We start from the raw sequence: 22397 nt of genomic DNA, 5'->3' as shown, positions 1-22397 counted from the left end.
TGTTGCACTTTGAATTTTGTCGAGAATTTATACCTATTATTTTCAGATGGATCACTTGTTTAGGTGTTCATGCCTCCATGCAAGTGGAACCTGACTTTCTATTGATGACATTTGTTCTCCTACTTTGTGCCAGGAGGTCTACATTCATGATCTCATTTGAGAATTTTTCAGATGGGCCTTTCACTAAGGCCCAGAGATTACATAATTTGCTCAAGGTCACAAGGATTTAAGTGGCAAATCCTGGATGAATCTCAGGGCTGCCCAACTTCAACACTACTCTTCTATTATATTATCTGGCATCCTTAAAGCGTAGATAACTGTTTGTTAAAGGTTAAGTTTCTATAATCTAAAATAAGAAAGTTTCCAAATGATATCTACCAGGAGACTAGTAAAATATTGTTGTAGGGGATAAAAGATACTAAGATAGGACTAAACCTATTCATCACTCACAATTCTAATGATGATAAAATGGGAATTTTAATTGGGACTAAAAAGCCAGAAAGGATAATCTCCAACATGGAAGAGATCTCAGTAGGTTGGAAAAGAATGGCTAAAAGATTTTTGAACAGACAGATCAGAGCACAGATGTATGATACTCCAAACCTCTTGACAGAGAATTTAGTCTTATTCATCTGTGTAATCCCTTCAGGGCCTAGTCCAATGACTAATACACAGAGTGCTTTAAAGTTTTTGAAGGCATTAATAGTAAAGATACTTTCAAGCACATAATTTTGAGGATCTCAACAGATTTTCTGCAAAAATAGTGATATAAAATATCTGGCATGAATAAGGTACTAAATTTAACTTCTTTTCCCTCACTTGCTTTATATTTTTGACTAAGACTCTAGCAGAAGCCAGCATATTGATGCTTGACTAGTTTAAAATGCTGAAAACTGCAGATCACTTTGGTTTAGGCAGTAGAGTTTGCCATATGTGATCCACAGAATTCAATCCAAAATCACATACTTTTTTTGTCATTAAACCTTAAACAAGTGGTATAATCAAAACCAAATTTTGTGTCACTTTAGAGAATTTCCAGTATTACTGCCAAGGAAATAATATACACTGGCCACAGAAAAGGGTATTCATACTACTCTCAAGCAAATCATGAGGAGAATCTTATCACCAAAACAGAAGCACCTTTACCCCTGCATTCTCACATCAGAGACAGATGCCTACTTTAGAGATGATGAGAACACAAGAAAAGGCAGATTTCTTGAAGACAGAAGTGTGCATGGCGACACATCCAACCTCTTCCAAGGCTTTTTTTTTTGGTACAGAAATGCAAATGGTTTGGTTCCATCCTAAACTACTGACTCTCTTGGATCAAAGTGAAAATAAAACATCAAAAGACTTTTATAGATCCCTACTTGGGTCTGATGAAAAGGGTTATTCATCAACTAAGGGTTGACCTTGTTCTCTCACCCGTTTTTTTGACCAGGAGAGCAGTCTAGCAAAGATACCTGAATTATTTTATTTCAGTACCATAAGTACAACAAAGAGAGCTCCCTTTAGGCAGCTGTGACACACAGCAGACTGCAATCTCTAATGCCAGGACAGAGTTCATACAGGACTTACTCTGCTTTAGTCTTTATTCTCAGAGCCTGGCAAATAAAGATCCCTGTTTAATTCTCAACCTATTAAGTATAAAAAAAAATTTCTTAAAATCTTATTTTTTGGATATACACCCATAATAAAGAACTATTATCTAGAACATTTCCTCCTTAAATGATGTGAATCCTGCATATTGAAAGAAAATTTGTGCTAAAGTAAGCTTTCACCAAGTGAGTCATTTTATAAAGTAAGTGTACATATAAAATTTTATCAGGATAAACACCTAGAAATTAAAAGTGAGGTTTCCAAGAGGATGAGAATAACCTCATTTTGACTTTGAGATGGCTTCTTCTTAAATCTTACCATTTGAATAAATCAGCTCAGCTTTAATTTATCCAGAAAGAAAGAGTAGTCCCATTACTGGCCTAATTCATTTTAAAGATTATAGCAAAATATTACTTAAGAGGTGATTACTCAAAGGTTCTGCATCTTGTGGTATTAGGTAGCAATCTCAACACTTATACCTTCTTTTGTTTCACAGGGAACGGGGAATAAAGAGAACAAAAAAACTCGAAATAGAAAGTTGTAGTGAACCGAATGCTTCCTACAGTCTGTCTGGAGGTGATATATAAATTCAAGTATCAAATTATAAAACTGTACCCAAAGAAGATGTGTACCAAGTGATAAATTAATATAGTTACACATTCTCTTGTTTGAAAACCTCAGATCACCTGTTGTACAAATTAAGAGTTTTTTTTCAGTTTAGAAAAGTAACACTGTCGCTAGCAGAGCACATGGCCACACCTCATAATCAAATACGTTAATATTTCAGCAGTGAAACACAGGAATATTCACAATAGTAGGATTAATAAATTCATGTCAGTTTTGGTTAGGTTTCTGGACCCTGAAATTATGCATAAGGGATTGTGGCCCTGAAACGAAATCACTATCAGATATATAAGCAAAAAAGTCTTATACCCATGATCCTAGATAAACAGGTAGAAGGGGTTCTTTCCTCTGTTGCAGAAAGAAAATGGCCATCAGGGCAAACACATAAGGCGGCAAACCTCCTTCCTCGGGGCGGTCTATACTGCAAAGCTACAAATGAGAGAAAAGAGGATAAGCATTCTTCTGCAGCAACTTGTCATTTACGTAATTTGGTCTAAAATCTCTTTCTTCATTTCCGTGTAACCCATGATTTCCTCCTCAGAAGGAAACTCCACAGTGACAAAATATAAAACTTCCTTACACTTTTGCAGTAAAGATATGTTGTGGTTTTGAGTGGCAGCTTCAACTTCAAATTTTTCTTTTTTTTTAACTAAATCAACTTGTGAAGGGACCTCAAATAATATTTCATTTTTTGGACATTCAAGGTAAATTCCATTCACTTGGTTCAAACGCTTGTTTATGAAGTAAAAATAATGGTTCAGTTCTACTTGTAAGCCAGCAGGCTTTGCCTAGGTTTATGGTCCCCTCATCTTTAGCAATTACCTTGAAAGTGCTTGTTTTAGTCAGAAAGGTGATTAGGGAGAGAATGTAGGCAAACTCATTAGCGCTAGCAGAAATAACAACAGAAAAAGCATGGCCTACTTAGTGATGAAGCAGGAGGCTGCTTTCAAAGGACAGCATATTGTAATTATCAACTCACCCAGCTAAGAGTAGGGCATCCTCTGTTCATCCTGGACCCAAGCAACAGGAGCTACCTAATGTTACTGCCATGTCTTAATCAGTAAAGCTTTGGCTTTTCTCTATGAAGCACAGAATCTCAACTTTATAATCATGATGGGACATTACATTTTGGGGAAATGTTAAATGCTCTCATGTTTATTTGAGCATTGGGATATTATTTCAATTGGGATACCACATTTAAAATACTGTAGAAATGTATCAGACAGTGGGTTTCATTTTGGGGGGAGTTTCTGGGTATATTACTGGAAAGAGTATGAGGAGCTTCATCTTGAACTTACCTGGGCCTAAAAATCACCTCAGGAAACTAGTTAAAATGTAAACTTTTGGGACATAACTCTGGGAGTTGATTTTAGTAAGTACCATAAATCATTCTGATCTTTCAAGAAATACTGTTACAGTGAAATAAAAATACTGTATTTTCCTTTCTGTACCATTAAAATTTCTGTTCCAATATTCAGATGCCAACTCTCCTGATGTCTATAACTATGCATCCAAACATTTAAGATTAGATGAACCATGTGAAAATCAAAGCATACTGTTTATGCATACATAGAATGTGTTCATTCATTTAAAGAATTCAAACCTACCTTTGCCCAGTATCTAAACGCAACCACCAAAGGAACGAGCTTTGATTCTAGTTTTCCAAGGGCAGTTAAATGATTTGTTGTCAGACAAGCATTTTCATTTCCTGCACTCACTTTGCAAAGAAGACCACTGGTGGGATTACAGGGTGAGGATGGGAAGGAAAAAGAGAAAGATCAAGTTTATAAAGGCATCAGGTATCTCTGACAGCACCAACAACTAATTTATTTACACTGATGATAAATATCTTAGAAATGAAAATAAAAAACTCAATAAATCTTTATGGGTCATTTAAGTCACTGCAGTAAAAAAAAAGATAGGGCAGGTATTTCCTGAGTGAAATTTATTTTTCAGAACTAACATTCTGTGTTTTCATATATTAAAACTATTTTGGAGGGGGGGAATACAAATAAGGAAATACTGTAAAATGTTTGAAATGAGAGCATGAATTCATCTTTGTAAGAGCTAAAGACTGTTTCCTCCAGTTGGAGGACTCTGCCTAATGATGAATCATGGCCTACAAACCCCACATTTACAGTGGTAATGCTTCTAGGTGAAGGGCGAGACGGCCAGGTGAAGTCACACCCATATTCAGCACTATTAAAAATGCTGCTAAAAGGATGGCAAATAAAGGTAATTAGAACAAGTTTGATTTGATAGGGTTGTTTTTTACCGAGTTGAAATGGGTCAAAATGCTTCCTTCCTGTGTTTTTTCCTTTTGAGTAATTTTATTCTTTTTAAAGTAAAACATTTTTTCCTATTGCATCAAATGCCAAAAGTATACAGAGAATGCTAGCAGTAAGCCTGGGAAATTAATCACACAGGAGTTTATCATTCTAGAAACTAGACATTAAGATGTAGTAAAAGTACAGAGTGCTTTTGGCAAGCTGATACTTTTTGATTGATAAACAGCTTAAAGAAACGGAGACCTTTGCTTTTCTCTGCACACCACCACTGGGACCCTAGCGTGGAAATCTGCATCAACATCAGTAAAAGAGTCTGAGGAAAAAGAAAAGAATATTGAAGAGGTTAATTAAGGCTTTGTTTAAAAGCACAACTTTGATAAAGCACAAGTACTGCTTCTAACGTCTGTTTGGCCTTTTGAAAGGCCACTACGAAATAAAGCTCTTGTAAGATGATTATGAAATAAAAATGACTGGCAAAGGAAAGAAGTATTATATTCAACCCTTATTTTGCAAAACTAGTGTCTGATTAGAAATAACTACATTATTGAATCAGAGCATTTAAATACTATGTGGAAAACATAATTAGAAATACGGATAGGACATTGTCAAAAGCAAAACTGCTGCAAAAGCTACTAAAATATTCAGGGTCGAAATACATATTGACTGAAGTAAGAAAAAAGGTTTAAATGCTTCATTCAATCAAAACAAGAAGAAAAAAACAAAAACAAGAAGAACCCCAAGAAGGATGGGAAAGACTCATTTAAGGGATGAGCCCGTTTAATGAGGCTTACAGAAAGCATACAAACAATCAAGCCGCAGTGGGACGTGACTTTGGACAACTGATAAACCTAAGTGGGAACGACTATTTGTCGATTCATTAATCTGGGCTGGGTCCCAACTATTTATCATTGGTAAAGTATTAATTTAAATCATGGAAGAAAGAAGATTATCATTTAGTCTTACCCTCAAGAGTATATTTTACATATTTTGCCTCTTTGTATTCTCAGTCTAGACTCATTTAATCTTTATAAATTGTGACATGATCACCAAGGTAAAAGCTTTACTTACAAATAGTTATTCTGCATAGTAGAACAACCAACAGGACTCTAATCAACTAGCTAAGAACTCAGGGGGATCTGCTTTGCTTTTTGTTTGGATATCACCCATATAAATAAATTAAAGAACATGACTTCCTATGTTCCAAGTCTGAGCAATAAGATAATATTCAAATTATAGACAAAAGAAAAATTTAAGAGCAAAATGTGGAAAGAATTTGACCTTACCACTGTTCTTTAAACATTCTTGAACAAGCAAGAGAACATCTGGCTGAGACATCTAGGAAATAAATCAATGAACACATCAAATGATCCATAAGCATTTCTGCTTCACTAAGATAATACACAGTCATCTGAAGTTACTCCAATTCCTTTCCAAATTAGAAAGCACACTGCTATCACAGTAAAGAAACTAAGCTTTATGCCGTGTGCACTTGTCAGTCAGAGAGGTGAGCACCAAACGAGGATGAGGGTAGATAAAGAGACTTGTAACAGTTAATTCCTGATTCACCAATTCCTGAGGTAATTAGCCTTTCAGCAAATCTCAAAGTTGTGACTAGAACTTGTCAAACTGTTAACAATATTACGCCTCATTCTGTACAACTACTTCAACAGGTTGCTTACTAGTCACCATGTTAGTTTCACCTTTCTCCAATCCTTGCTCCACATAGGAACCAAAACCACTTAAAATCATAAATAAGATGTAGTTATACCCCTCCTTAAAATTCTCAATGGCTTCTTAATGCCCTTAGGTCAAAATGAAACTCTATGACACAGCCTACAGATCCTGTCTGTTGGGCCCCAGCCTACCTCTCTGTCCTAATCTGATGCTCTTCCTCGACTTGGTCTCTTCATACTACAATTTTCTCTTTCCCTCCTTGAACAGGCCAAGCTCATTGTCTGCAAATGATGTGCCCTCAGGCTGAAACACACTTTTATCCCTTTCATTCTCCGACCCTTGTTCATTTTTTTAGAGTTTGGCTTAAATGTTATCTCTTCAAAGAGGCTTTTGGGACTGCTATATCTGCACTCTCTTTGTTTTCTGTCACAGAGCCTTGTCTCCCTGCATAGCTCTCATTATAATTAATTATATACACATAATTACTTATCTCTTTCACTAGGGATGAGTTCCACGAGGGAAGAATCCTATCTGTTTTGTCCTCTAGAATCTTATACAGTGCTTGGCATATAACATGAACTCACTGAATATTTTCCAGATGAATGAATGACATGAAATCAAAATAACTGCTATGCTGGTAAATTACTAATCAAAATTTAAGGTTAAAAGAATAGTAAAATCCATTGGTCAGCTGACCAGGTAGCTATAGTAGTCAGGGATGGCAAGGAATGAGAGGTTGTGAAGTAGAACATCTGGGGGTAGAGCCTAGGAATCTGTATTTTAAAGTAGCAACCCAAGTAAATGTGCATAAACTATCTGCAAACCGGTCTGTGGGAACCACCAGCAGGTAAATGGATAATCTATTAAAGTGCCTTCCAGTTTCAAAATTTTGATTCAACATCTTTTTCTACCTTCTTTCTTTTTAATAAGTATATTTTATTTATTTATTATTGTATTATTTAATTATTTTATTTTGGCGGGTTGGGGGAGGTAATTAGGTTTACGTATTTTTAGAGGTGGTACCGGGGATTGAACCCAGGGCCTTCTGCATGCTAAGCATGCACTCTACCACTTGAGCTATACCCTCCCCCTCAACATCTTTTTGAATCATGTTTAAACCAGAAATCTAAGCTAGGTGTGGTTCTTCAAAAACATACTTATTTTCACAAAGTTGGTGTATATAAGAGGGAACTCAGGAGTAAATTAAGCTTTCAGTTCATAAATGTTTACGTATCTAACACTGAATTCTGAAATCCTTTCCTGCCATTGGAAAGTTGATTAACCAATATAATTTAATCTTTTCAAGCTAACAGAACCTAAATAGTCATATCAGATTCACATGGTTACAAAACCAGGGTTTGAAGGAAGTATGAAAGATCTATAGAGTAAAGTAAGTATGAAAATCTGTATAATATTAAAAGAAATGCTCTGAAATTGAAGGCAGTCAGAAAAAGTAGCAATCTGAGGGAAAAAATGCTTTAAAATTTTTTTAGTAGTTTTTAGTAGTTTTATGGAAAAAATCACACTTAAATTGTCTTCAAGTAGCTAAAATATATTCATAGATAGCTCACATTTGAAATAAAAGCAATTCCACATGATTGCATGAAAACTCTTAACATTTCATTTTGTACTTACAATGGCTGGAAACTGAATGTCAATGTTTACATCTGAAGTTTTGAAGCCCAATCTGCTATAGGATGACCCATATAATCTCAGAGAACAATCTGAAAACATAAGTAATATGAAAATAAATGTCATAAATAAAGTAAACTTTCTCAAACAAGACACTGCTATTTCAGAAATAGAATGATCAATTAAAATCATACACAAAAAGCAAAATAGTATGCAAATCTGGCATAAACAGGGACAGGAATGGGTAACTCTTTGCTCTTGCCTTCATTTTATTTTATGTAAAAGGAAAGGCTGTTTAGTTTAATAGCCACTCTCTTCATGTTAGTTGTAAAGCATGTTAAAAAAATTACTACATTATTATTTCACATTTTGTGCAGAAAATAAATACTTCACTGATTTTTAAAATGTGAAATTAAAACAGATGCCTAACTTTGTTTTGCAATTATAAACCTGACGGTATACTAACGGGTTAATGCAAACATTTCACCTTTTTCAAGGCACATGTAGGTGTAATTTACTATAAAGACCATGTTTCAGTAAAACAATAATCATAAAAAATCAGCATAAAGTTACTTTTCAACATGAATACTCATTACACTATGAACAAAAAGCTTAATTTAACAATATAATCCCTTTATGACAACTTTTGAAAAATACTTATAATATTACTGATATAACTTAAAATGCTAGGCAGCAAATGATTCACTCTTCAGAGGAAGACGTGTAATATACGTGCACCTCCTATATTTATTTTATGACATTTCCCCCCCAATGTTTTTTACTACCGTTGTGCCAAAAAATTATCCCTTCTCGTCAGGGGACTTTGCAGTGTTTTTTCAGGTTTAAGTCAAGTGTTTTATTTGGGTTTTACAGTTTTCCATGACAAAGCACATTCAATTTTACAATGGAAATCTATGACAAAAATCAAAATTACAAATGACTTTTCAGGAACCTGTCTACAACATAAAGGATGAGATACCTATATAAGCAAATGAGCAAGCTTTTACCCTTTACTTTTATGAACACACACACACACATATATATATATACATATATATATATATATGAACATGAATGATATACTATGCGAACAATCTTTCAGTAGAACAAACAGTCCTATGGTTGGTATGGTGTTAAATTTAAAAAGTAATTTCAACCCTAGCTATGGATCAGAATCAATGTGGAGTTTTCTAAAAAATAGTTTTTTGTATCTTCACAGATATAACTTGAAAAATCAATTCAGCAGTACACAAAATCTATCACAAATTTTCTAAAATTCAAAACCCATTTTAGATGGTGCAATTCTTTTGAGGGTAGTTAAATAGAAACTTTTTTGGACACAGATAACCTAAAAATGACTCCAGGATACTTCTCTTAATTTTAACTCAAAATATTGTGTCAATTTAAATAGGTAGAAAGGTGTGGCGATCATTTTGTAATGTACAAAAATACTGAATCACCATGTCATACACCTGAAACTAATATAGCATATGTCAATTATCCTTTAATAAATAAATAAATAAATAAAACTAAACTCAGAGACAGAAAATAAATAAATAAATAGGTAAACAAATACATACACAAGAGTCCCACAGTGCTCCAATAATATGGGGCATTTAACTTAAAGTAAGTGGACACAATGAAATTCATGATGAAGACAGGAATAATGACAATGCACATAAGCCAGGAAAGCCAGGAAAAACAAAAACACACGAAATATTAAGAGCTTCAGGACATGGCAAATCAATTTCTATTAAGCACGAATTTCTACTGGTAGGAAAAATGAACAGGGTACTTTTAGGTAGCTAAAAAGAAAAACAAATCTAGAAAATACCTGGTAACTTGTATTGGAACGCATTTTCCATGATACGTTTAATTTCTAGTCTCTGTTCCAAGTTCTCACTGTGTAAGCCAAACTCCTGTACCACTTTGTCAATGGCAATACCAATTGCATTTATCTGGGAGGGTGTAGGTGGGGGCAACGTGGTGAGCAACTCTTCCTCCTGCTTCTCCTTTTAAGATCAATGTTGAGATTAAAAACGACTCAGAGTTTTTACCTTCTACCATTCACTGAGACAACACCCTGCAGAATATTCTGGAATATTTTTCTTAGCCCTCCTCACTTTTGCTGTGTTAGTCTTCATCTTATCAAACACACACACTTCTTTACGCACATAAAGTGATAACAGAGGGAAGGCCAGAATAAGGAAAAAGTGTAAAGAAGGAACATTAAAAACAGCAATGGCAAATTATTTGCTTTATTATTACTGGCATAAGGCATATACCTAGTCCTACCAATGGCGTCATTCATCCTGACACCGTCCTTCAGGAAATTCACAAGACTGCCCAGTAAAACATATCTGACCAGTATAAAGTATTTTGGCTAAAATAAGTTCAGTGATATAAATAGTCAGATTATTAGTATCATAATCTTAAGGAAAAGAAAGTCATAAAGATGTCAAGTAATAACTGACAAGCACACATATTTGTTTGGTTTCCATTAAACTTACCTTCATGTTTTTCTTGTGCCTCTTCTCTTTGATATGCTTATGAGCAAATGCAATGGATTCAATTAAAACATCACAAAGTCTGCAGGTGTACTTTGCTGTAGGGTAGTTTCTCGGTCGCTATAATTCGAAGAGATTTATAGAGACATATATATATATATACATATATATATACACACACACACATATACACAAACATATTTATAGAGATATATATAGAGAGAAAGAGACAAAATACAGGTAAACAAAAATTCGCCAGAAGATGATTTCCCATTTACTTTAAAATTGTTCATATATCACTGTCTCTTTATCACTATGCTAATAGTAATTTATTAAAGTAATTCTATTAAGTCAAACTGAGTATCACTTTTGTAGTGCTTAAGTATCAAAGTAGGATACATAATTCATCAAAGCACATATTCCTAATTACTAACACAGTTTAAACCAAAACAAGGATCTTAACTAACAAATAAAGGGTGTTACCCTTTTCAGCCTGTCGATGCAGTCTCTTTTCAGTCGCTCCTCAGCCTGCTGTAAGCCCAGCAGCTCCTTCATTGAAAGCACAGACTCGTCGATCACAGGGCCTTCCAAATCTCCATCCTGTTCATTGTCTTCATTTCTAGTCCTCCGTGGCTTCCTAGGTCTGGACCTCTGTTTCTTGTTTTCTTAAGTTAGGAGAAAAATATTACTGGCAATATTGAATAATACCACTCTGAGTAAAAAGCAGAACTTATAGGTTTCTTAATGAAATCCTGCAGTATCTGAATGACATCTGAACGCAGAGCAAAAGGAAAGGTATAGCGCTCCCACGGATAAATTGATTGAATATTTATTAAGCACCTCACATCTGGATACATCTATTCAGAGAAACTGTATTTTTGGAAACCTTAGAAGAATACTACTTCAATCAGACACTGATTTTATCATCTTTCTGATACACTGCTGAACATACTCAAGCAGTAGTAAAAATTATCTTTTGAAGGCAAGTATACCTGAACAATCTCAACAGGGCAAAGAGGGACAATGTATCTCCAGAGAACTCAGAAATCAACTACATTTTTAACTAGAGTTAAAAACCACCATTTAATTGAAAAGTTAGCATTGGGCCCTCTCCCCACATTGATATCAAGAAGTCCATGCCAAAACTTTATTTATTGAGAACAACTATTATCCATTTTATCCTGGGAGGGCATAGCTCAAGTGGTAGAGCGCATGCTTAGCATGCATGGGTCCTGGGTTCAATCCGCAGTACCTCCATCAAATAAATAAATAAATCTAATTACCTCCCCTCCAAAAAAAAAAAAAAAAAAAAAAAACCAACAACAAAAACAAAAAACCATTTTATCTTTACTTTCACTTTAGCTTCTTTGAACGTCTGCACAATGAGCACATTTCAAAGAAAAAAAGACAATTAGTAGTTTAAATAAAAGTTTTTTACAAACAGACTGATTTCATTTGCTTATAAACTCTGGGGTTAGTTCTATAATCCTTATAACTAATAAATGAATCTATTCCTTTTTTGAAACTTGTATCTTAACTTCAGTGAAACAAGATGCTTGAGGGATTGATCTACAAAAAATTGTTTAAAATAGCTTTGGTAACTTCTATCAAGTTCTGAAGTGAAGCTACTAGTAACACATAAGAGTACAATGAAATTCAATTTGTCAATTAAAATTGTGCTAAGGGGACTGAGTAGTTTTTAAGTGGCTTACCAAAAATTATTCTCTAAAAATATAAACCTATTGAAATGCTCTGCATGAGGCAACTGCTGCATCGGCTTTTCAGTGGAACTCATTACTTGTATAGAAGGTATAATGAATCAATTGACTGAAAAAAAATTCTGTCAGGAAAGGAGGGTTAACTGGACCTCTAATATTGAGAAAAGCTATCACCAACAGCTCTAAAGGAAAAACAGCAAGCATTGTGCTCAAACTATCTTAAGATGAATACAATGAAATTCTGCAAACAGCTTCTATACTACAATAAAGCAGCAATTTTAAAAAATTAAAGTATTAAGACAAATACACTTACTTTAAAAAAGCAATCAAACTGGACCAAACAAATAAAATACTAAAAAATAAGTAGTTGTTCGAAGAGAAAATCAGTCTATTGCTTTTTTCATTTAATTATCACAATCTCTTAAGGACAGTACTCTTGGTCTGCATAAACTTTTGAGATAAGCACTTCTTTTAACTTAGAAGTATGTCTATTCTCATTTAATTTGCTTATCATTACTAACTAAATAATTGCATCTGACTTCAGTATTTAGGGTAGAAGTTTCTTAGGCAAACACTCATTAAAGATTTACACTAACATGTGCAATACCTGTTAGAAATGTCCATTATTAGTTCACAAAACAGAAACTGATACGAAACCAAATTTTTTTTAACCCCTCCTCTCTTGATCACAAAGGCTTCTCAATATAATTATATTTGCTATCATTTTCTAGAAAGAGTGACTTTAATTTCCCTCCAAAGAGCACAGTTAACACTTGATAGTTTTTATACAGAGAAGTGGATGGCTGCACAAGTTTTGTCTGATGATAGTAACTGCGGTTACCAATGCTGAGTATTTTATCATGTGACAGATGCAATTCAGGCACTTTATGTGTACTGCCTCAGTTTAATCCCTATGGTGATCTGGTCATGGACGCTAATATTACCCCTACTGTACAGAAGGGGAAAATGCTGGTCCAAGAAAATAGGTAACTTGTCCAGGGACACATGACTAAGTCAAATAAAGGATCTGAAACAGATTAAAGCACAGATGGAATTTTCAAATTCAGCTTTCTGTCTGACAATATAAGGATTGAAAGGAACTTACTAAAATTCCTTCCTGTAGCGTACCTGTTCACATCTGAATTAGATCAGGATTAACAAGGACATATAACCTTCTGAACTGAGTTTCACAGGCCTGCATGGTAAAAACAGTCAAATAAAATCTCACTGGAGGGAATTTAGGAAGGCAAAGGTGGATGTTGCTAAAGAATTCCCATAATTACTTAGAGGAAGACTCTTGGCTCATCCCAGGTTTTTGTAGTAATATGAATTCTCGATATACAGTATTCTAAGTTTCTCATATTTTATTTGCATATGGGCCATTATTCTATTCATAAAGGACATGTGTATTTGAGTGGGTGTTTTCTACCTAAGATCATTAATGGCATTGTCCCAAATATATTAAATTGGCAACCTAGGGTATTTGAGGGATGAAGTAGGAGCAGTAATGTAGAACTGAAAAATAGAAAGTTATTACTAAAAAACAAAGCAACTCTAAGAGAATTTTCATTACATCCTCTTACATCATTTAGTAAGAACTTTATTTTCAGTCCCTTTAATGAGATCCTTTTTAGGATCCTCTAGGTACACTGCAAGGTTTATATGTTAAACTAAATCTCTCTCTACAGTAAGCAATGTTATGCCAAAGCTTAGTATTTCCTTCATGAAGATTTTCAAGGGATAGAAACTGAATAGTCCTTCATTTGGAGACTGGGAAAGTACACACCTGTAATTTCATATGGAGAAAACCCGGGAGTTTTTGATTATCTTCAACAAAAATACAGGAAAAAAACTGCAGTTCCTACTCAATACCACTTAAAAGCAACTTACTTTAGTTGCTTTTAAGGCTAAATAGGAATACAGAATAAGAGGTTTTTGATCTGTAAACAGCCCCTTTTAGTATCTGGTTGCAAACTTTTGACCTGTAAATCTTTCTTTCTACAATGCTGCTCAAGACCAACTTTTTCTTTTGAAAGACCCACAATTGGTAACTAAATTAAAATGCCCATGCCCTGCCTGGACAGAGTAATATGGAAACGTTTAAAGACATGCAAACTTTTAAAATTGAAAGCCCAGAAATTATGAATACGTGTTCAGCTTCTGTCAGATTTCAGGTTCAGTAAGGCTGAGTTCATGGCCAGAGGAGCACAGTACACGATTTCAGTTCCACTTCCTCATCTACCATTCTTTGTAAACAAGGCTGGATAAATTTAACCTCTCCGGAGCCACAGCTGCCTGCTTTGTGAAATCGTGACTCTACCTTTGATGTGTCATGACGGAGCACTGTCAGACAATTCCTTCAAGTTCTCTCTGGCTTAAAGATTTACCAGGCTGAGCTCTTGCCCTTCCCTTCTGTTTGATTCCTTTATAACTGAGGTCTGTTGCTGTTTTATGATACATGGCATTTTCTCTTGCATTTCCTATCTTAAAAAATATAAAACAGCACCTTTTCTCTCATTTAAAACTATCCTAAGACCCACTGAAGATAAAAAAAATGTCTTTTTCCCTGTTAAGTATTCTAAACATCCAGATCAAAAATGCAAATGCCTTATAGGTTTTATATATATATATATATATATATATACTGGTCACTGTGAGATAATAAGAAGGAAGAGGGTTTCTGGAGGCCTAGAAAGTGCCAATGTTGCCTGAAAGCATTGAAATTAAAAAAATGTTTAAAGTGCTGGCCACTTTAAAAAAAAAAGGCTTACAGCCAATAAACTTAAAAGCCCATTTTTTCCAAGAATAATTTTCCAAGCATCATTTGCATTTTCAGACTAAATATTACCTTATCTTTTCCTTCAAATTTATGACTGTATTTCATTTCAGCACATATAGCCCATTAGGTAAAAATAATCTTTCCGTTTATGGAAGTTATTGGTACATGGACAAAATCTATTCACCTTTTAGAAAAAGGTATAAATAATAACTCTGAGGCAATTATTATTGAGCACATAGAGCACTTAGAAATGGTCTTGGTTTTACTGAAACCAGTAAAGGGTTGTAACTTGACAAGCTGGAAACATTACCAGGGCTTCCTGCTTCCATTTCTGACATGGTTTCCAGGCTTGTCAGGTCTTTATGAAACAGTCGTCTTACAGTTCTGTAGCCTCTTCCGTCTTGCCACCTATATCCATCTTCACTTTCTTGAAAGGAGTCCTTTCTTGGTCGGTTTATAACAGGAATTCTAGGTCCAGGTTTGAATTCTCTCCAATTGTCTGAATTCCCAGCAAGTTCATCGGATAGCCATCTCTTACTCTGATCTTTGTGGTTGTCATTTATCCAAGCAGGCTGACTGTAAATTGGGTTCTTAAATGCATATGGATTGCTGGAAACAGCATAGGGTCCTTTTCTGGGGGTATTCCCATAGTTCCCTGGTATTACTTTTTTTTTTGGAAGGCCTTTTTCCATTTTACTGCTATGGCCTTTAGCATAATCATCCATTATTAAATAATCTTGTTGCGAGTGACCCCTTCTGAAATCCTCATCATCTGTAGCCCCTCGCTCTTTAGTACGCTTCACAAAATAAGGTTTGGCGGCATCTCCCATGGTCTTTGACTTCAATTTTCTTACTCTGCACCTGAAAGAAGGCATTTTGGAGAAACATCAAACTATAACAAGATACCATACCAAGTACACAAAATACGACACATTTACTGCAAATACTCAAAAGCCTGTAAGAAACTCTTCTTTTCCATCACATCCCAATAGTCAGTGCATTATTCTAGAAGTTAGGAGGCTTAGTCCTACAACATTCATGAAAATTAGTTTAGTATTCACTATTTAACATCAAGATTAAATTTGCCTTAGAAAGTACAGTATAAAAAATGTCACTCATACTAAGCTGGTTGGCTTTTACCTATACAACAAAAGCTTTTCTTTTCAACGCCCCCCCAATCCCCCCAAACCTAAATACCTCACCCCAAGCCTGTACTTTAGAGAACTCCCAAAACAGTCTTTTGAAGACAAAATGGCAATTACTTTTAAATGTTAAACAAAGTAACCGAAACTTTCTGTGGGCGTAGTACATCTCTGAACTCCACTTTCCCGTCCCCTCTCCCTACCCCGGGGCCTCGGCTGCGCTCACCACTATTCAGAACGACAGGCTTCGATCAGCTCGGTTAGAGGGGCTGGGCTCCCGACCAAGGCTCCGCTCCAGTCAGAGAGACTAGCTTTCCGACTAAGGGACAACTCCAGCTAACCTCTCTGTCCTCATCCTTTCACCCCAAACAAGTTTGGTTTTGTCAGGAACAGCAATTCTCCCTCTTCGATCCCCTTGTGACCGCCCCGCCCCGGATCTGCCTCAGTTTCCACCCTTCGAACCCGAGGCGGAAAAACAGGAGGCGTCTCCGCACTCCTAGCCACGAAGCCATCGCGGGGACCAGGAAGCAGGAAGTGACCTACCTCCTCAATGGGGTTCCGGGGTCCCCCTGGCAGGACAGGGGGCCAGGGCCGAGTGCCTCCACCCAGATCCCTTCTCCTCCTGCTCCCGCAGGGTCTGACACAAAGTGAAGATGCGGACTCGAGCCCGAGAGCTCAGCACCCGGCGGCCTGGGGGCTCCCAGGTCCTCGCAACTGGGGCAAGGAGGCCGGCGAGGGATGGAGCCAGCGTATCTCCCAGGCCGGGCCCGCCCTCTACTCTAGAGACCGGAGAACCCACCGGAGACCCACACCAGACAAGAGTCTGAGAGGAACGCGGGGGAAAAGGCACCTGGGAGGACTCACCACCTCCGCCGCGGTCCCCCGCCTCTTCCTGTCCCGGCAGGGCTCCCTCTCCGTGTTTTCCTTCAGCCCCACTTCCGGCGCTCAGCGCTGTCTCATTGTGCGCGATTGGGAGCCGGCGGGGCCCCCGCCCGACAGCTCCGCCCCGCACGCCGGAAACGCCCGCCGCCCCGCCCCTCCCACTTCCGCCGCCGCCGCAGCTCGGCGCGCGCGTCTTCCGGGCGTCGGGCGTCTGGTCTGGTTCGCAGCGCTCACGCTCCTCAACTTTTCTCTCGGAGGGGGTCCTCGCCTAGGCTCCTCTCTCTCGTAGGCCTCGAAAGCACCGGGAAGCGTGCGGGGAAGCCTCTCGTTCTCCGAGAGAGACCCAGAGCCCGCGGTGGGGGCGCAGCCGCACGCCCGGGTCGGCTCGGAGGCTCGGCTTTGCCCCTGGATGCTTCTGGTCGGTTCCAGAGCAAGTTCAGCCTGGGTCTGAGGCCTCGTGGCGCTTTTGCTGTTTTTCTGATAATTCGAGTGGTTGAACGTCTCAGTGAGGTCTTAATTACCGACTCTCTAAAAACGCCAGCGTTTAAGCTTCCGCTGTTCACCCAGATCTCAGTGTAGTCAAGGGAAATGCTGTGCTTTTTTTTTTCTTGGATTGTGTACGGACTAGTGTATCTTAAGAACAGAACTGTGTTTTGAAGAAAATGTATAATCGCAAAGGATGACCAAGAAGGGTCATAACTTGAGTCTTTGAACGGCGAATGCACATCTGGAATTAGCAAACAACTTGGGCTCTTCCCCTCACACTACCTCATGTTTTCTTTTGACTGACGTTCCCTGCTGTCTGCAGTGTTCCAAATGCTTTGAAAGCCTCGAGCAACTAATATAATTAGGGAGCGTTGAGGAAATGTGACAATTCTGACTTCTCTGCTTCTTAAGAAAATTTACATTTAAATCCATGAGATTCTGTGGGGATAATGGTCTTAAAATGAACACATTAGTACTGGCTGTTGCCGGCACTGTTCTGAGGGCTTTACAAATAATTACTCACTTAATCCATACAACAACTCCACTAGGAAAATACCATTATCCCCGTTTTTAAAGATGGAGAAGGAACATTTACGGTGAAGTAAATGGCACCGCTGGAATCCAAACCCTGATGAGGCAGAGTCTGTTGTTGACCACTGTCTATACTAAAGGTGATTTAAAACAGGTAGGTGCAACTCTTGTATAATGTCTTATCGAGATACTCTGGTTATGGAAATACATGACAGTCAAGTCAATCTGTTCGACATGCAGACAGTGGCCTTATATTGAGTCCAGAAAGAATGTGATGATACACAATTACGTTTATTATATGCAACAGCAGCGCAGTCGCGTAATTCTGGATGGAAGGACTGGTTTAGGAAAAGTTAGGAAAAGTCAGCCTCGACTGTCTAGAATTCTGGAGGAGCAGCAGAGGGTACATCTTTTTAAGGGCTTAAAATATTTCTTATTTGCATTTTCAGAGTGTTACCCAAAGCCTAACTTCTATTCTAAATGTGCTTTTCAGAGTCATCTTGAAGATAAATAGGCTCTCTAAAACGAGATGCAATCCTAATCAAAAGATATTGACAGATTAAGGTACCTCTTTCTGTCCATGTTGTACTGAAATGGGAATTTAAATTGGCCATGGGGATCCATAAAATCCAGTTGGAAAGTTTGGTTTGATTCTTCTTTGGATGTCACTGGAGGGGATACTTAGTTTTGCAGGAACTTTGTGCTGATGGCTGAAGGGTGAAGACATGTTTCCAACAACTTGGAGCAGAAGTGTCGAGACTGTCTGGTTTAGAGGACTTTATGGCTGCTCCCGGTATTACAGTGTGTCTTTTATCTTGAACCAGAAGCTTAACATTGTATTACATCTTGACAAGTCAACCTGTAACAAACCCAGTGCTCTTTTATCCTGTAGTGCCATGGAGTCAGGAGTGTTAAGAGTTGTATTCAGAGTTTTGTCAGCCAATTTTTTTTTTTTTGTAGTGCTTTTTATCCATTTTATTAGTGTGAAAGGAAAATCAGAATGGAGTAGTCAGTATTGCTAAGAGAACTCTGTAAAATGGAGCTGGGAAGCTGTGGAGGAAGTGAGACTTATACATGTCTCAACTCGGATGGAATCTCAACTTTTGACCACTTATTATCTTAACATAGGCATCCAGAACATCTGTACAATGTTTCAGAAACATAAGATAGTTTTGGATCCTTATCGTAAATAATTTGTGACAGCCTATCCCTTAAGGACAAATATTTCCCTTTTTGCATCAGAGCCAATCATAATTCTTGCAAGAATTTTTACAACCTTGCAAGGACTTTAACAACCTTGTGGCATTTTGCTTTTATAAGCCCCTAACTCTCTTCTCCAGAACACTAGGTTTTACCTGAATCTGTCTCCTGAATTGCAGTTCCTAAGACCCCAAATAAAGCTTTTTGTTCTTTGCAGCCTTGATACTGATTATTATTCAACATTAGTGAATTCTGTTGATTCCTCCTTGAAATATGTAGAGTCTAGTGTCTTCTCACCACCTCCAGTTTCCAGCCTGACGTCAGTCACCACCATTGCTTCCGTACATTGCTACAATCAACTTTCACTTTTATCCTTCTTTATCTATTCTCAACACTGTTGCCAGGAAACTCAGGCTAAAATCTGAGCTAGATTCTGATTTCCCCCTCAAAACTCCTCAGTGTCTCCCCATTTCTCTGGGAGTAAAAGCTTAAGTTCTTACAATGCCTACAAGGCCCCTCCCTTTACTTCTGATCTCACTCCCCACCCCTACCCAGCCTTCCTGCAATTCCTTCATCACACCAGGAAAGCTCTTCAGGGCTTCACACTGGCTGTTCCCTCTGTCTAGAAAGCTTTCCTTCCCTTTGGTCACATCCTCATCTCTTTCATATCTTTGGTTAAAGAGGATCACATTCTCCCTCCATATCAGATTCTCCAAGAGGCTAATCTGACTATGCGTTTAAATTGCTACCCACCACCCTCTCTTCTGCTTTCTCAACCCCCCTCACCTGGTTTTTTTGGTTTTTTTTTTTGTTTTTTGTTTTTTTACCCTTGTAGTACTGTGTGCACTTTGTCACCTGCCATGAAATTTAAGTGTTTATTATGGTTATTTGTTCCTTGTCCATCTCCCTTCTCTACAATATAAGTTCAACAAGGGCAGAGGCTTGCCTGTTTTGTTTACCAGTATGTTTGCTGGTACGTAGAACATTACCTGGCTCATAGCAGACTCTCTAGAAATATTTGTGGAGTGAATGAAGGATACAGGACAAGTCAGGCTCTACAGCAATGGTTCTTTGGGAGCATTTGATTCCCCTCTTTTATCAGGTGTATCTGTACTCTTACAAAGTTCTACTATTAAAACAGGATTGAAAATGAACTCAGAAGCTTCAAAATAATGTACTCCTTCCTCCTTCCTTCCTCTGTCTAGGGTTTTCAACATTCTCATAATGGCTTTCTTTTCTTTTTTTATTTCAAATTTCTCAGATAATTGAGTTGGAATACTTCTTGAGTCAGTTAGGATGCGTATTGACTACGATATAAGAACTAAACTGTCTTACACCCGAAGATAATTATTGGCTCACAAAACTGAGAGGTCAGAGGGGTAGTGTAGGCTTCAGGGCTAACTTTGTCCAGTGGTTATGCTCTCCTGTGCATGTGGACTTTACCTTCGACCCTCCTGTGTGTATGGACCTTACCTTTGAGCCGCAGACCCAGAGTGGCATAGTGGCAGTGGCAGTTCCTGACTTCACAGCAGGAGAAAAGGCAGATTCCAGAAGCCAGGACAAAATTCCAAAGACTCTTACAAATTTCATTTTACATCTTACTATCTTTTGCTGGTTCAGAGTTCTTCTTATATCAGTCCCTAGTAAGGGGGATACCATTAACGTTAGACCAGGGTTTCTCTACCTCAGGCCTATTGGCATTTTGAGTTGGATAATTCTTTGCTGTGGGGGTTGTCCTGGGCTTGGCAGAATGTCTAGCAGTGTCCCTGACCTCTACCTGAGGATGCCCTCCCCATAGTTGTGACAGTCAAAAACATCCCCAGGCATTGTCAAATGTCCCTGGAGGGCAACATCATGCCAGCTGAGAACCATGCCTTAGCCCATCGGGCTCACGCTTGGAGCTAGGGCTTGAGGTCAGCTTGCTTTAGGGCACTTGGTTGCATGAGGGAGGATGGCATAGCACAGTCTTTCGAAGACCTTCCTCTGAGTCGGGCTTAGACTGGACTTTTTTTTTTTTTTTTTTTAAGTGAAGTATAGTTGATTTACAATGTGTTAGTTTCAGGTGTACAACAAAGTGATTCAGTTATACATATATATATTTATTCTTTTCAGATTCTTTTCCATTATTTATAGGTTATTACAAGATATTGAATATAGTTCCCTGTGCTATGCAGTAGGTCCTTGTTGTTTATTTTATATATAGTAATGTGTATATGTTAATTCCAAACTACTACTTTATCCCTCTCTGTCTTCCTCCTTTGGTAACCGTAAGTTTGTTTTCTATGTCTGTGAATCTACTTCTGGTTTGTAAATAAGTTCATTTATATCATTTTTTTTAAGATTCCACATATAAGTGACATCTTATGATATTTGTCTTTCTCCGTCTGACTTCACTTAATATGATAATCTCTAGGTTCATCCATGTTGCTGCAAATGTCATTATTTCATTCTTTTTTAAAAATTGAATTATAGTTGATTTACATATTTCATTCTTTTTATGGCTGAGTAATATTCCACTGTATATATACCACATCTTCTTTATCCATTCATCTATAGATGGACAGGTAGGTTGCTTCTATGTCTTGGCTATTGTAAATAGTGCTGCTGTGAACACTGGGGTGCAGATATCTTTTTGAATTAGAGATTTCTCTGGATATATGTCCAGGAGTGGGATTGCTGGATCATATGCTAACTTTATTTTTAGTTCTTTAAGGAGCCTCCATACTGTTCTCCATAGTAGCTGCACCAATTTACATTCACTGGATCAAGAATCTGAGAATATTCCTGGGTGCATATGCTACCCTTTAGAGCCTGCAGCCCTCCCATTGCTACTCAAAGCTGGAGCTTTCAGAACTCATCTCTAAGACATCTTTGTCTTTACAGACCCAACCTCTAGAAGACACCAGGAAGCTGCTGCCTTTCTCCTTGCCAATTAGCTCAGCACAGATGGAGTTCTTTCTCCCAGCACTGGTCACAGGGCCATGATGGAGAGAAATCAGGGCTGGATTATTCAGAAGAAAAAGTCTGTACCTTTTCAAAAAGAGGTGTAGCTGGTGATGGGTAGGCCTGTGGCAGTGTTGGTGATACAAAGATGGGAGAGGAAGGGAGGAAACTTCTATCGAGTGTATGACCATGGAGCTGAGCACTCAGTACATGTGTCTGATTGTCCTCTTGCAGGTCTACAATTTGTGAGTTATGTTAGAAAGCAGAGGTTCAGAGAGTAAAATCATAGGTGCATGGTAGCATGACTCTACTGGCTTATTCACAACTTGACCACAGTCTTTCAGACTTCAAAGGTTATGTTCTTTTTACTCCACCATGCACCGAGCTCTTAT

General features: G+C 37.7%; 1 protein-coding gene across 1 annotated transcript in view; it reads right to left on the bottom strand.

Moving 5' to 3' along the window:
• Positions 1 to 16830, bottom strand: part of TUT7 (terminal uridylyl transferase 7) — a 57502-nt gene extending 40672 nt beyond the window's left edge. Inside the window, 10 exon segments of the mRNA XM_006187311.3 lie at positions 2533 to 2652; positions 3831 to 3957; positions 4755 to 4824; positions 5795 to 5846; positions 7821 to 7909; positions 9652 to 9829; positions 10328 to 10444; positions 10808 to 10989; positions 15132 to 15682; positions 16507 to 16830. Of these exon segments, the coding sequence (XP_006187373.2) occupies positions 2533 to 2652; positions 3831 to 3957; positions 4755 to 4824; positions 5795 to 5846; positions 7821 to 7909; positions 9652 to 9829; positions 10328 to 10444; positions 10808 to 10989; positions 15132 to 15651 (1455 nt within the window). The 5' untranslated portion in view covers positions 15652 to 15682; positions 16507 to 16830.
• Positions 16831 to 22397: the final 5567 nt, after the last annotated feature.

The sequence above is a fragment of the Camelus ferus genome, chromosome 4 (genome assembly GCF_009834535.1).
Source record: "Camelus ferus isolate YT-003-E chromosome 4, BCGSAC_Cfer_1.0, whole genome shotgun sequence".
Lineage (NCBI taxonomy): Eukaryota > Metazoa > Chordata > Mammalia > Artiodactyla > Camelidae > Camelus > Camelus ferus.
Note: the sequence above shows the minus strand (reverse complement) of the source record. Positions and strands in the feature narration are given on the sequence as shown.